At 33.0% G+C, this 16,030-nt stretch overlaps 1 protein-coding gene across 2 annotated transcripts in view; it reads left to right on the forward strand.

Annotated features, from left to right (window-relative positions):
• The window catches only part of LOC129005279 (kinesin-like protein KIF20B), a 155,222-nt gene that overhangs the window by 119,752 nt on the left and 19,440 nt on the right, over nucleotides 1-16,030 (forward strand). For both annotated transcript variants that reach the window (XM_054434120.1, XM_054434121.1), the window contains exon 23: nucleotides 10,978-11,140. In XM_054434120.1, the coding sequence (XP_054290095.1) occupies nucleotides 10,978-11,140 (163 nt within the window). The remainder of the gene's footprint in view (nucleotides 1-10,977; nucleotides 11,141-16,030) is intronic.

A 16,030-nucleotide genomic window follows, 5' to 3' on the forward strand; every position in this document is an offset into this window, starting at 1 on the left:
ATAGAATTGTCGTACTATATCAATTGGTAGCGAATTTACTCGTAAGATAAAATGTATGCACAGTTTTATAACAGCTGTAAGACTTCCCATTTAAGTACCGGTATCATTGAAATTGCATAACTTCCATTGAACAGAAATGAGATAAGTAGATATTGATACACAGATATATGAATTTTTATACACTTATAATATGACGAATTCAAAAAAGGTTTATCCGTCAAATGTGCTAAATATTATGTGAACTATCAATTATCAACTTTTTAAGCTATAATGGTGTTACTACAATGGTTAAAATTGTTTCCTGTGAAACATGTATTTTTTTAAACTAAAAGATGGTTTTCTTTTAGTACAAACCTTGCTCTATTAGTGTATACGAAAAATAATTTCACTATTTTACGAGATCAATGTTTGACAACAAATGGCTGAAGCAGATATTCAGAGAGTTTCTCCAGCTGATGCATTAATAAAAACGTATTTTAGCCATAGCATAGCACAGACAATATATAATACTATAATAGTAATCTATCTATCTATCTATCTATCTATACTATTATAAAGAAGAGGTGGTGTCTGTGTGTTTGTATGAGATAATCTCAAAAAGTATTGAACCGACTGGGCTCAAATTGCACGCAAATGAAGCTACAGCTCCGAGGATATATATTATACAACTATTCCCTCTTCGTTATTGTCCTAGGGCTCTGCCCCGTGGGCTTTCAAAAATTTGAGGTGAGAGATTTTAAAATATTGATTGATGGTATCCATGGTAACAAGAGCAAACCTACTAAATTTTATTTTTTTTTAATAAGTATTTATTTACAATCTATTCTATTCTAGAACAATAAGTAAATTTCATGACCATTTTAACATGGGTTAGAAACACTCCATCAAGTGCACTAACATACAAAAAATTTTAAAAAATTGAACTAAAAACGATTTGGAAGGTCTATTGGATTAACTCTTTTGAGCCTATAGCTTCACTATTATTGAGGAGGTTAACTACCAGGAAATTTGGATGGATTTCTAATTTTCTTTGATATTTTTCACTTCGGTTTTTTATTTCTTCTCTAACATAGGGTAATTTTGTATCTTGATGAATAACTTTATTTGTGACAAACCAAGGTGCTTGTAAAATCTTTCTTAGTGTTTTAGATTGAAATCGTTGAACTATTTCTATGTTCGAGTTTGAAGTGGTTCCCCAGAGTTGGATACCATAGGTCCAAATAGGTTTCAATTTAATTTTGTATAAAAGTAATTTATTTTCAACAGATAATTTTGAATTTCGACCAATAAGCCAATTTAGTTTGTTTGTTTTTAAATTTAAATGAAGTCGTTTGTTCCAAATGTGTGAATGCCATGTAACCTGTCTGTCGAGATGCATACCAAGGTACTTAACTTCGTTGGATTGTGGAAGCATTACATTATTCAATGTGACTGGGGGGCAAGTTCTTGTAGACATAGTAAATGTAACTTGAACGGATTTTGTTTCATTTACTTTAATTTTCCAATTCTGTAGCCACTGAGACAAACCGTCTAATGCAGCCTGAAGGTTTGATGATGCTAGAATAGGATCCTGATTTGATGACAAAAAAGCAGTGTCGTCTGCAAATGTTGCAACTGTAATACCCTGAGTACTTGGAAGGTCATACGTGAACAATATGTATACAAAATAGGTCCAAGAACACTGCCTTGTGGTAAACCTGATTCAATTTCATGTACATCTGTAACTATAGGTCGGCCGCTTAGAAAGCGACCTCCTCCAGCATTGGTTTAGCATTAGTGCGCAGGTCGTTTTCTAAGCGGCCGAACTATACATCTTGATATTTAATTTGAAAAAAGCGTTTGGACAAATACGATTTCAACACTCCATAGTGTGTATGGGGCAGCAAAGTTTTAATTTTGAACAATAGTCCTGTGTGCCAGACTTTATCAAACGCCTGGGCAACGTCCAAAAAGCAGATGAACAAAAACGTTTATTTTCTAGATCTTCCTTGATTACATTCACTATTCTATGCACTTGCTCAATGGTGGAATGCTTTCGGCGGAATCCAAACTGATGGGAAGGCAACAATTCTTTTTCGTCAATTATAATTTGGAGTCTTTTAAAAAAAGTTTTTCAAAAACTTTTGAAACCACGGAAAGAAGAGATATAGGCTGATACGAGGATGCTTGATTTAAAGGTTTACCAGGTTTCGGAATAACAACAATTTGTGAAACCTTCCACTGTATTGGGAAGTATTCGAGGCGTAAAACTGCATTGAAAAGTACTGTAAGGAATACTATTCCTTTTCTAGGCAGCTCTTTCAACACTTTACCTGTTATCAGATCATAACCGGGGGCTTTTTTGCCGTTTAAATCGTCTTTTATTACTTTAGCTACTTCGGATGGTGTAAACAATTTTATCGGTAAATCAAGTTGATTTGGAGAATCGAAGAATTCCAAAATTTCTTGTTCAACGTTTGAATTTATATCATATGGTTTGAACACTTCTTTGAAGTATGAAGCAAAGACATCTGCTTTCTCGATGTTGTTTTTGGTCCAAGAACCGTCTTCTTTTAGAATAGGTGGAATGCAAATTTGTGGACGTTTTAAGTTTTTTTGTAACTTTCCAAAGGGAGTAGTCACTAGCTTCAGATGGAGAAAGGTTTTATGTGAAATCTTGAAATATCCCATTGTTTACTTTAAACAGTAACCTTTTTAGTTGTTGAGTGGCCCTGTTTAGATTTCTTTTATCCGTCTGATCTCTAGAGTTTTGCCATATTCTACGGAGTCGGCGTTTTTCGGCAATCTTCCTATTAATTTCAATTGGATAGCTTATTCCAGATTTTATATTAAGTTTATTCTGCTCTGGAGTTGCTCTCCAAGCGGAGTCTTGAACTGTTTTGTTGAAATGTTCAACAGCAAGATTCAAATCTTCTTCGCTCTTCAAACACACAGAAATCTTTAAAATTTGATTTATTAATTCACGAAAATAATTCCAATCTGTATTTTTGTTACATAAATGTGGTGGAATAGGTTTGAATATAACAGTTGAAGCGATCGTTAAATTTACATGTGAGTGGTCTGAGGAAAGGTCCAGAGATTGCTCGATTGTCACACAATCTCGGGATACACCTTTCGTAACGAAAAAATCAAGAAGGTCTGATATTTTTTACGATCAGAGGGCCAATATGTCGGTTCACCTAATTTAAATTTAAAAATGTAAACAGCCAGACTAACTGTCAAATGAATTTTGATTTCACAATTCCACACAGCTGGTTCAAACATATTTAATAATGCACGAATATTAGAACAGAGAGGGTGAGGATTATAAATTAAAAATAACGATGTTACTAGCCCGAATGTAAACATTATTTTACATTACTTAAATGTAGCTGTCAAACCATATGTTAATGTAATTTAATTAGTATATGATTCTTTCAGTTACTTCATTTGTTTATGTTTATGATCTATTATACTTTTTTTTATCAGAATTTATTTTACAATCTGTTCAAATATGAGAACAATAAGTAAAACATATATCTAAAAAACAATGTCAGGAAGCAAGCACCTGTTCATCAACAAGGCTTGCCAAAAATTGGATTAATCATTTAAATATTTACAGAAATCTGTAGCTTAGGTCCAGCACATGCACAACACTTTTTAATCTGGTAATGCACTGACTATTGTCCAGCAGATTAACAGCAAGACTGTTCGGATGGTATTCTAATTTGTTTTGATAATTTTTGTTAAGGTCTGTAATTTCTTCTTTCACTGATTTAATTTTGAAGTCATTCCTAATTGTAGTGTTGGATACGAACCAGGGTGCGCCAATAATTCTTCTCAGTGCCTTAGCCTGAAATCGTTCAAAAATGTCTATGTTGGATTTGCTCGAGGTCCCCCAAAGTTGAATTCCGTATGTCCAAATTGGTTTGATCATAACTTTATACAGTAAAATTTTGTTAGCCAATGATAATTTTGAATTCGTACCTAGTAGCCAATTGAGTTTACGAAGTTTTAATTCCATTTGCTGTCTCTTGCACCAGATATGAGATTTCCAATTTAATTTTTTGTCAAGAGTTAGACCTAAATATTTTACATTGTCTGCCTCCCTTAAGGCTACATTATTAATAGTTACTGGAGGATTGTACCCTGTTCTCAGAGTATATCTATTATACTGAGTCTGTTCTATTTTTGTGAAATGCTGTAATAATATTTACTGGGAATAATTCGTTTTAAAAGATATCATTTATCATGGATATAGGAAATAATTAAGATTCTATAATCGTTGCCCTATCAACCTAGGCCCTTTTCCTGAGTGTTATGAGGTTTATGTTTTGATTTATTTTTGTGTAAACCATAATATAATCCCCCTGCCACAGCAAATCTGTAGACTGAATTTCCATTTGCCTGATTATATAATTTCACTAAAATATGTTAGAAAATTACCCTATTTTCCATATTTATTTACATTTTCCTATTTTTCTATTTGTCGGTTTGGAACTATTGTGATAGCTTTATGTTTACAGTGCAAACCATGGATGTATGGATGGATGGATGTTTGTGACAAGCAAACGCGAAAAATACTAAACCGACAAGGTTGAGTCCCCGATTAACATATTCTTAAATAAATAAATAAATAAATAAAAATGCCTTTATTTACGAGCGAGTTTCATGATACATGTTTTTCAAACTAACTCAAGTCACTAAATCTAAACTATCCTAATATATTTACATAAGTATATACAAGAAATGTCAAACAGAATGATTTAAAACATAAATTTTACACTTGTTTTTTTCATTGCGGCCCTGAATGAGTTATAAGATTTCGAACCCTTAATCACTTGAGGGAGGCCATTGTACAACTGCGGGCCGAAATAAGAAAAAGACCTTCTTCCAGCCTCAAGCCTAACTTTAGGAAAGTGAAGCCTGAGGTCAGAGCGAGTACTACGTAGACAGATCTCCCTCCTGTACTTCAGCCTCTCACTGAGGTAATGAGGCTCTCCCAGCGTGAGCACTTTGTGGACCAGGCAGCAGGTCAGCTTTCTGCACATGTCATCCATTGGGATGAGCTTAGCAGCATCTCGGTAGGAGGACACGTGGTCAAAGCGACTAAGGCCAAAAATGAACCTTATGGCAGAATTTTGAATTCTCTGAACTCTTGCCATGTCCTCCTTAGAGATGCTGTTTCCATATGCAGGAAAGCAATATGTGAAGGCTGGAAGGACCAAGGACCGCATGAGTTGCGTTTTGGCATATTCTGGCAGGAGAGTTTTAAATCTGCTAAGACCTCTCAATCTTCCCACTGCACGTTGGACTGCAGATGTGACGTGGTCAGAAAAAGAGAGGTCCTTGTCAAGTACAACACCAAGCGTGTTAGAAAAAAATTCGTCTTACCTCAAAAATTCTTTCAGTCTCCGCCCCGGTGGTTCTGGCTCTGGACTTTCTCATGTTAACCTTATGAGTATTCATATTTAAAGAAATTAAAGAATTTTGTCAGCCGTTTCAACTGTACAAGTTGGTTCTATGATATTAAACTGCATTAAAAAGTTATAAGGCTTGCCAAACATGGTGCAGCACTATTGTGTTGTTTGTTTGCATTAATGACCACAGCTAATTTGAACCAACTAGCAAAAAAAGTTGTGGTACACAATGAAAACTTTACTTTTTTCCATGGTTTAGGTGCAGTGGTAGAACATCAGGACTATGGTAGATGTGTGCTACACTATAGGATACCGTATAAATTAAAAGACCAATTTTTTTTTAATCGTGTGTTCTCCCATAACTGCAATAAGCATTTATACTTAGGCCTATATGCCAACCCCGTATGAAGGACGGGTACTCTGCTAGTAACACAATAATACAAATACAGTATACTAATACAATAATACTGTAGGTTTCCGTAGTCTGTGGCCATAGGTTCGTCTGAACTGTCAATCAATTCTGAGAAATTCACAGTTGTAAATTCTTACTAGTCTTTTTCTAAGTTCACGTTGCACTCGCAATTAGTTTGGATATTTTATCTAGGAAAGCAGGTATGCCCTAAGTCAGCATTTGTAGGTTAAGTATAATAACAACAAACATGCTTATCTTAGGTTTGTAGGCATACTTGTTCAAGAATATGCCGTTGTAGGTTTTGTTTATAAATTTTATTTTTTAATTCTTGTCTAATGACGATATTGATTTGTATTTTGTGCGAAAATGTTAATTTATTTGTCAAGGGCAAGAGCGGCCCTCTAGTCTATGTATGTTACATGAAGCACAACATGAAAAAGAATAAATTAAAGGAAGGTAAAAAACGGATCAGTTGCTGAAGGTCTAAATCTCGGAAGGTCTAATCAGACCTTCGACACACATTTTGCAGTTTGTATGTGGTTTGTACTTTATGCTGAGGATCCCATGAATGCTGACAAAACAAAAAAAAAAAAGACTTCATTAAAACTACAAGTTTATTACTTTTCCGAGAACCAGCCTTTATCAGGACTTCCGCTCCCACGCTAGTTGGCAACATCAACTGTGCTATATGAAAACAATAAATCTTGAGTAAATATACTGTAATGTTGAATTTTGAGGCTGTGATGTTCCTTCGTAAACACATTCAATTATAATCTAGGAATATGTAAATTTATTGTTATACGTTAACTTTATTGATATTCCATTTGCTACAGTACTATTAAAACCTATAACATTTTCAATTCATGTGCGTTGTATTTTAGAGTTGGGGAAACAAAAGAACCCTGTGTACAACTTATTTATATGATATTCTCATTGGTAGCAATTTAAATTAAATAAATTTAAATTTTGGTTTTTTTTTTTTTGTTGCAGTGGTGTAGCAAAACACAAAGACAAAATATATTGAAATAAAATTAAGTCAATGTTAAGTGAATACTATTATTCAACATATTTGCGACATAAGAACATTTAATTGAAGCCTAAAAACAGTTTGAAAAAGGCATTCTTTATACTAGTAAAAATTAAAATGAGGGTATAAAAAATAGTTTTCAAAGATCATGTTGATCAATGTACATTCATCTAATCTTGAAAAAATAAGTATTTAAAAGCTTACTCCAAACATAATGAAGTTTATCGGTTGTTAACAAAATGTCATCATTTTTCAAACCATGTAAACCTTATAGTTTTCCAACTGTTGCTTTGTTTATTTTTTCTTTTTATGTTATTTTTTTTACTTTATGATGTTTCAATTAATGGTACAAATATTCATAGTATCAAATCAAATCAAATCAATTTATTGTTGTAGACATTTCACAATGCATTAACAATCGTCACAAAATACATAATGCTGTTATTAAATACAGCAAATGAATACTTTCATGTAATCAATCAATATAATACGATAGTACAATAAAAAATTATACAGGGTGAGTTTTAATTGTCCCCCCCCCCAACTTTTTTCTACATTTTTTCAAATATCAATCCCAGACCACTTCCAAACATTATTGGGTAGTAAGTACTTCATTTTGACAAGGTGGTCATTTCCGGCCGCCATCTTGGATCCGCCATATTGGATGCAAAATTTTTTTTTCAAATGTTAAGGTGGGGTTGTGACCTATTATTTCGAACTAGATTTTTACCCTGATTACAATGCCGCAAACTGTTTTTAAAAATCTTGATTCATTCTAAAGTTATGAGGGTTTTTTAAAACTTTATTTTTAGCCCATTTTAACATTGTGCATTTACAAACTAAGACCATAATCTCAAAATAGTGCCAGATAAAGATAAGTATACACTACCAGTAATTGTCGACCTATTTTCACTTGGTTATGACTGATGTATTTTTTTCGGCCGCCATCTTGGATCCACCATTTTGAAATGTGATAAATTATTTTAAATATGAAGGGGGTGTTGTGACCCATCATTTCGAACTACTTTTTTCAGCTAAACTCAATGCCGCAATCCATTTTTTGTTATCAAGTTTTATTTATGAAATATTGCAATTTCTTTGTTCAAAATATCAATATTTAAAAATCAAAAAATGAAAATGAAAAACGGATCTTGGAATTAAGTTAAGCTTAAAAAAGTAGTTAGAAATTATGGGTCACAATACCCCCTTCATATTTAAAATAATTTATCACATTTCAAAATGGCGGATCCAAGATGGCGGCCGAAAAAATACATCAGTCATAACCAAGTGAAAATAGGTCGACAATTACTGGTAGTGTATACTTATCTTTATCTGGCACTATTTTGAGATTATGGTCTTAGTTTGTAAATGCACAATGTTAAAATGGGCTAAAAATAAAGTTTTAAAAAACCCTCATAACTTTAGAATGAATCAAGATTTTTAAAAACAGTTTGCGGCATTGTAATCAGGGTAAAAATGTAGTTCGAAATAATAGGTCACAACCCCACCTTTACATTCGAAAAAAAAATTTTGCATCCAATATGGCGGATCCAAGATGGCGGCCGGAAATGACCACCTTGTCAAAATGAAGTACTTACTACCCAACAATGTTTGGAAGTGGTCTGAGATTGATATTTGAAAAAATGTAGAAAAAACTTGGGGGGGGGGACAATTAAAACTCACCCTGTATATATACATATAAAATACAGACACAATTAAATAGAAATATTTTGACATGTGAAAAAATCCTCCACCGTATACGGGCATTTTTGTGTTAAATATGTCTTCATTTTTTATTTGAAAGTGTTCAAGGACAACTCCCGAGACTCCACTGATAAATTATTAAACAATTTAGCTGCCATGTATTGAATGTTTGTTTGACTCTTTGACTATTTACAAAGCACTGTTTGCAAGTTGTCTTTAAATCTGGTTTCATAATTATGTTTATTTGAATTTTCTGAAAAAATTGCCAAATGATTTTTTACATACAACAAAACTTGAAGAATATATATTGCAGGTAAAGTTAAAATTTTGAAATGTTTAAAAATAGGTTTACAGTGAGTTCTAGAGCGTACACCACTTACAAGCCTTATTGCCCTTTTTTGCAATTTAAATAACTTTTTGGAATATGATTGGAAACCCCACACCAATATTCCATAACTCAATAAACTATGTATCTGTGCATAATACACTGTTATCATAACATCTTGTGTTACACAACCTTTTAATCTTTTTAAACAGTATACACCTTTTGACAGCTTGGTTGAGGTTATGTCAATGTGATCCTTCCAATCTAGTTTTGAATTTAAATTAATTCCAAGAAATTTTAAAGATTTTATCTCATTTAATAGGGGCTGCCTATTTGAGAAACAAATTTCCAAATCTTGCCATTTATTTAGATTTAGGCATAATCTATTTGCATTACACCACTGATAGATCAGATCTGTAGCATTTTTCAGGATGTGATTCATTTGATCTCTAGATTCAGAACAAACATTCAAGCCTAGGTCATCAGCGTAAAGAAAACTATTAATATTTTCACCTAACAAATTGTATGGCAGATCATTGATGTAGATATTAAACAGTAGTGGCCCTAAAGATGAACCCTGAGGAACACCAACGTCTATATTTTTTCCTAGAGATAGCTCATTTTTGAAACTAACAAATTGTTCTCTATTTTTTAAATACGAATTGATAAGTTTAATTGAATTGTCTTGAAAACCATAAAATTTTTATTTGTGTATTAATATGTTGTGATTAACAGTGTCAAATGCTTTTGACATGTCAAAAGAGCGAAAACAAACCAGTCTTTTGTTCTCTATATTTTTAACCACATCTATGACTAAACTAACAACAGTATCATTTGTGCTCTTCCCAGAGCGAAACCCAAACTGCCTATCAGTAAACATTTTATTACTTTCAATGTATTCATACACCTGGTTATACATTAGTAATTCAAACAACTTTGATATGGTTGGTACAATTGATATTGGTCTGAAGCTTTCGTAACTATCATTATTTTTCTTGGGAACTGGAACCACTTTAATTTTTTTAAGTACTGTTGGGTATACACCCTTTTCTATCATCCTATTAAATATTGTGGTCAATACTTCACAAATACTAAAAGAAGCGTGTTTAAGAATAATTTAATTCAATCTATAGATATCTAAACATTTACTTGTACGTAAGCTATTAATAGTTTTAAAAACTTCTTCAACTGACACAAATCTAAACTCAAAAATATGCTGTCTCATATCTACTTTTTCAAGAAATGAAGTGAAATCAGGTTCATGCTTATTTATCATTTAATTTATTTTATTTATTTTTTTATTTATTTTATTTATTTTAATTTATTTATTATTTATTATTAATCATTTAAGTTGTCTTTGTTATATTTAAGTTTAGTGAAGATTCCATGTTATAGACCATGTTATACTATCTAGAATCTATGGCCCTTTTTTTGTTAACGAGGTCTATTGTAACATATGTTATTTAATGACCAATAAAGATTTATGATTTATCTGTATGTTTTTTTGCAATTTGATGGACACTTGATATAAAAAACTTATTGAATCCTTCAGCTGTAAGTTCTGAAATTCCCAAGGACATCCTCGAATGGTTGGATAGTTTTTTAACAAGCGACCACACAGCCTTTGTTTTATTTGTACTTTTAGATATTAAACTGTTATTGTATTCAATTTTGGCTTTCTTAATTTTCTGTATATATTTCTAAACAAGAACATATACCCATGTATATATAACTAATAAAGGTTCCATAAGCATTTTACACGAGAGAACACTGTTCGGCAAGTAGCCGGTCATCGTAACCGGTCATCATGAAGGAGCTTGGATGTTGTGCAACAGCGCTGAGCTATATTGGACGTCGTGCAACAGTCAAATATTTATTGGACGTCGTGCAACTGGCAGCGACTTTGGATGTCGTGCAAATGTTACTTTTTTACAATTCTATAGTGCGCTTTTTCACGACGTCCAAAGCTTGTAAAAAGACTATATTTTTGGCAGTTACTGTACTCTTGGACGTCGTGGCACTTGGACGTCGTGCAATGCATCCATTAATAATATAGATTCCATTGAAAAATTCAATTTTCCATTTCCATGTTACAAATTTTTTCCTACAGGTCTTTAAAATCCAAAGAACATGAGTTGGAATGCTGTCGAAACCAAATGTTGGGATATGAAAGAATGGTGCCCACTCTACAATCAGAATTTGAAGTTCAGCGAAAAGAATTACTGGAATATAAAAAGAGGTGTGAAGACCAAAAAGAAACCATCATCAACATGGTAAATTTATTTTCATGCTTGAGAAATTTGTAACTACCCAAAACCCGTCAAGGGGTAAAAAAAATCAGATTTTTAAAGTTTCATTTTAACTTATTATAATTTTCTACGTTCGGGGTAAGCCGCGCCCGCGTTGTCAGCGGCATCGTAGGGGAAGGGGTCCTACGTCATCGTAGAGGGGAGGACGCTAGTTATCTACCCCGCCGCCAGGGACAATGGCGAAGAAGGACCAGAAGAGCAGACCTCATGATCAGTTGTCCACCCGCTACCAAACCGTCAATAGGCTTGCTGTTTGGAGATAAAACCAACAGTCAAACGTCTTAACTTCCTGTCATTTTGGTCAGTTAAAGATTTCCCCCAAACCTGGTAGAGTCCTAAGGCACCAGGTTAGTGTGCTACCGAGTTTGTTTTGTTTATTATAATTGTGGAGAAGTTTTATTATTTTTATTTTATTGTGCCGTGGTCGTGCACACCCCGCACGCTTATTCACGTACTAGCACACCGCCTTTTGACTCTAACCAGCTTCGGAAATCATTTAAGTTGCCAGAACGGTTTACGTACAACTTATTCTATTACCCCGAACAGTCTTACGTTAATTTGATCTAAGAAACCCCGTATTGACTCTGGTGTTCGACCGAGTCTATTTTCCCGACACGTTTACTTTGGCAATAACCAAGGATAACGACCGATTCACACTTTATTAAAGTTTCTATTTAAATACGTTATGTCCACGTTCACGATAGGTTATTCAAAATTCTAAATTTAGCTTCACATATTTTTCGAGTGGCTATGATGAGCACTTGTTAAATGTAAGCTTAACATTGTAAGCATTATTGTTGTAATTAATATTCTGAGCCAATAAACTCGAAACAATAATTAAATAACGAACACGTTACAGTCCTAGACTATCTCATTGTAGGCTAGGCTATCTGGACAAATTTAAGGTGTGACCTAATTTCAGGTAAGACGACAATTAGGCATTCTAAAATTAGAGGTGTGCGGATAGTGAAATTTCATTTCGGATCGGATAGTTGAGGCTCGGTTCGGATCGGATCGGATATTGGGAGGTTCGGATTCGGATAGTTCGGTGCGGTTTATAATAAGCTGCATATGCATTTTTGATTAAATGAGGGAATAAAATACATAAAATATTTCATTAATAATTGATGTAAAAAGTAAAGATATTAAAACATTAACGCTTCAAACTGTGAACATATTAGGACAACAACAAAGTATAATCAAGCAGCTGATATTAAAAGACACATTATAAAGATATTTTATTATATAGCATTAAGCAAAGCAATACTATAAAAAATCCTCAACATTCCCCCTTAATCAAACATCTTTTTTTTATTTAATCTGAGTCTTTAAGTCCCAAGTCCGTCACAAAGTTATTAAATTTTTCACGTGACAATGAAATGGTTAAAATATCAGCCGTCATATTTTCAGTTGGCAAATACTTAATTTAAATGCACTTCTTAACCATATTCTTGACCTTTAGCAACAAGACGTGCTTTGAACTTCTCACGATCACCATCTACATTTTTCTTGGTTTTATAAACCCACTTGCGTTTAACCACATTTTCATTCTTCGGACGATCAACCAACTCCCAAACATTGTTCTTAATTAGAGAATTATACTCTTTATCCATGATATTCATCCATTCTTCTTTGAAATTGTTTTCAATCAATTGCCTCATTAAAAGTTTGTGGTTCTGCGAAAACATCAACAGCTTGATATGAAACGAAGTCGTTCATCCATAATGGTTTTCTGCGATCACGTTCAGGTCTTTTATCTTCAATCAAAGAATTTCCTTCTTCCAAAACTTGCAAATTTTCATTATCTGAATTGTCTAGATAAGAATTTTCATATTCTGACACTTTCTGTTCACTTTCACTGTTAGAATGAACAAGACTTTCTTTGTTGTCAACAGATGTTATATCATTGTTTGGTTCTTCCACTAGTTTAGTTGTGCTACTGTTTATAACAGTGTATTCAACTTGTCGACTTTCATTTTTCAGGTCATCATTCACATCAGAGGAATGACATTGGTCTTCTTCAAAAACAACATCACGTGCTTTTATAATAGAATAAGGTTTCTTAGGATCAATTAGTCTGTAGCCTTTGGAATGTTCACAATATCCAACCATAATACAAGGCTTTGCTTTTGTGTCAAGTTTCTTTCTGTAACATTTGGGAATATGAACATAAGCTTTACAGCCAAAAACCCGTAAGTGACTTAGATCAACCTTTGAACCAGTCCAAACTTCCTCTGGTGTTGCATCCTTTAAAGCTGCTGTAGGACTACGATTCTTCAAATAGATAGCTGTGTTTATAGCTTCTCCCCAATATCGTTTTCCTAAACCTGAATCTTGAAGTAAACATTATATCAAGGTTAGACTGTATGAATTTTCTGTCATATCATGGGGACGTCCTGCAAGGAGTCAGAAGGAAATCTTAAATAGGAGCATAGGTCAATATGCACATCAAATGAGAGGTTTTTTTAGTAGAATAAAATGCCACAAACCGCACTTCAAAAGGATGATCCTGCGCAAAATGGCGGCCGTTCAAAGATTTCTTGAATCCGCCATTTTGAATCATTGAACGACTGCCATTTTTTACTCAGGCGTTCTTTTGAGCTTGAATTTACAGCATTGTAATCTACTAGTGAAGACCTTTAATTTGATGTGCATATCGACCTATGCTTACGTTAACCATTTTCTTCCGTTTCCTAGGGCTGTGCCCTCTGAGGAGTTTGCGTATAATAGCAATGCAAATTAAATTAATCTTTGAACAACTGTCATTATTGGCTCGGTTGTCTGTTTGAGTTCAAATTTGCGGCATTATATTCTGCTAGTAAAGACCTTTAATTTGATGTACATGCCAACCTATGCTTCTATTTAAGATTTCCTTCTGACTCCTTGCGGGACGTCCCCATGATATGACAGAAAATTGATAGTTCCTTGAAAAAGTAGATTTTTAGGTGTGGTGTTGATGTACCAAATCTTATTGATTTATCTGTTGTCGTTTAGAAAATATTAAGCCTGTGCGGGACTTTATATACACCCTGTATATTATTTTGAGTTGTGTTTTCCTAAGAAATTATGTAGAAAATATAGACATAGAAGGTGGTTTACTGATGAGCTAAAAATTTAAAATCAATCAATTATTGAGTTTGCTAATAATGCTAGAATCTTAAAAAGCAAAATTAAGTACAAACAACTAAGATTGAAGATTAAAATGTTTATAAATAAAGTTACGGCTGCAAAAAAAAACTATATTATCAAAATAAAATAAACAACTCAAGTAACATGAACAAAACCAGCTGGCAAAGTATTAACTCTAAAGTCGGTAAGGCAAAAGCAGATAACCAAATTACTAGTGTTCATATTAACAACCAATGTTGTTCAGACCCTTATATTATATGTAATTCATTCAACAATTATTTTAATGATTTGGTTGACACACACATTGTTTCTAACTTGGATTCACTTATTGAGAATGTTTAGGACAGTCTAAAAGTAGTTGAGTTGGATCATATAATTCCGGGTATTCATTGTAGACCTGTTGATGAGAAAGAGGTTTACGAAATAACAAGTCATCTTAAAAACTCCCTGTGGTGCTCATCAAAAAAGCAAAATTACCCCCCAGAAAACCTATAGCTCATTTAGTAAATCCTTCCTTTGTATCAGGCATTTTTCCTAATAAACTAAAAATTTCAAAATTCATTCCTTTATTCAAAAATGAAATGGATATGAAATATCAATTTACCGTCCAATTGCACTGCTTTCCGTTATGTCCAAAATATTTGAGAAAGCCTTTATATAATTTCCTGGAAAGTAATCACCACTTTGAGGACTGTCAACATGGATTTCAAAGTGGTAGGTCAGTTTTGACAGCTGCTAAAAAGTTTATAGAGTCAGTTATTGATTGTTTAGATGAAAAAAAGGCTCTTGGTATTTGCATGGATTTAACCAAGGCATTTGACTATAAACCACAATCTGCTTTTAAATAAATTGTCTAGCATTGGAATAGATAATAAATCTCTTCAATTGCTAGAATAATACATTTCAACATTTGTAATAGAAAACAATTTGTAGAAACTATCTAATTTAATAATCAAATGAAAATTACTCATAAGTCAAAAATTAGAACTATTAAATATGGTGTATCACAGGGATCCATCTTGGGTCCCCTATTATTTATTTGCTATGTTACAAACCTACCAGGGCTGACTAAATCTAGCAAACTTTACCTTTATGCAGACAATGTAAATCTTAAAAGTTACCGCTAATTCTGAAAGGGAAATTGAAAAGACAGCTTATGCTAATCTCGATATACTTTCAAAATTCTCCAAAACAATCAGTTACTTTTGAATCCAGAAAAAACAAAGTTCATAAATTTTGAGACCCGTCAGACAAGCATTTCAATTAATCCTTCACTATAAATTAATCAGAAAACTCATTCAAGAATTAGAAAATATTAAATTCTTAGGACAACTTGAAATTGATAAAAATTTAACTTAGAATTCTCACGCAAACAAAGTAATAAAAAAAATGTATCTGGTCTATTTGCATTAACTAGATTAAAAAATCTTTTTTATCAAGTAACATTAAAATCGATATACTTTTTGTACGTACATTCTGTTATTTCTGTTGGAATATCTCTGTATGGCGCTACATCTATCAATAACTTAGAAACAATCCTAAAATTACAAAAAAGAGCTGTAAGAATTATTTTGACCTTGACTCAAGAACTTCAAAAGAGCATTTTAGATCATTAAAAATAATGACATTATATGGATTGTACATCTCTATGATACACTTCTATCTGTTTTCTAACAGATTTTCTCAATTGGCGTTAACTGGTGAACACCGTTAAGCGTGTACACT

The sequence above is a fragment of the Macrosteles quadrilineatus genome, unplaced genomic scaffold (assembly GCF_028750875.1).
Source record: "Macrosteles quadrilineatus isolate MER2022 unplaced genomic scaffold, UCM_ALF_1.0 Scaffold_19__1_contigs__length_3004403, whole genome shotgun sequence".
In the NCBI taxonomy this organism is placed as follows: Eukaryota; Metazoa; Arthropoda; class Insecta; order Hemiptera; family Cicadellidae; genus Macrosteles; species Macrosteles quadrilineatus.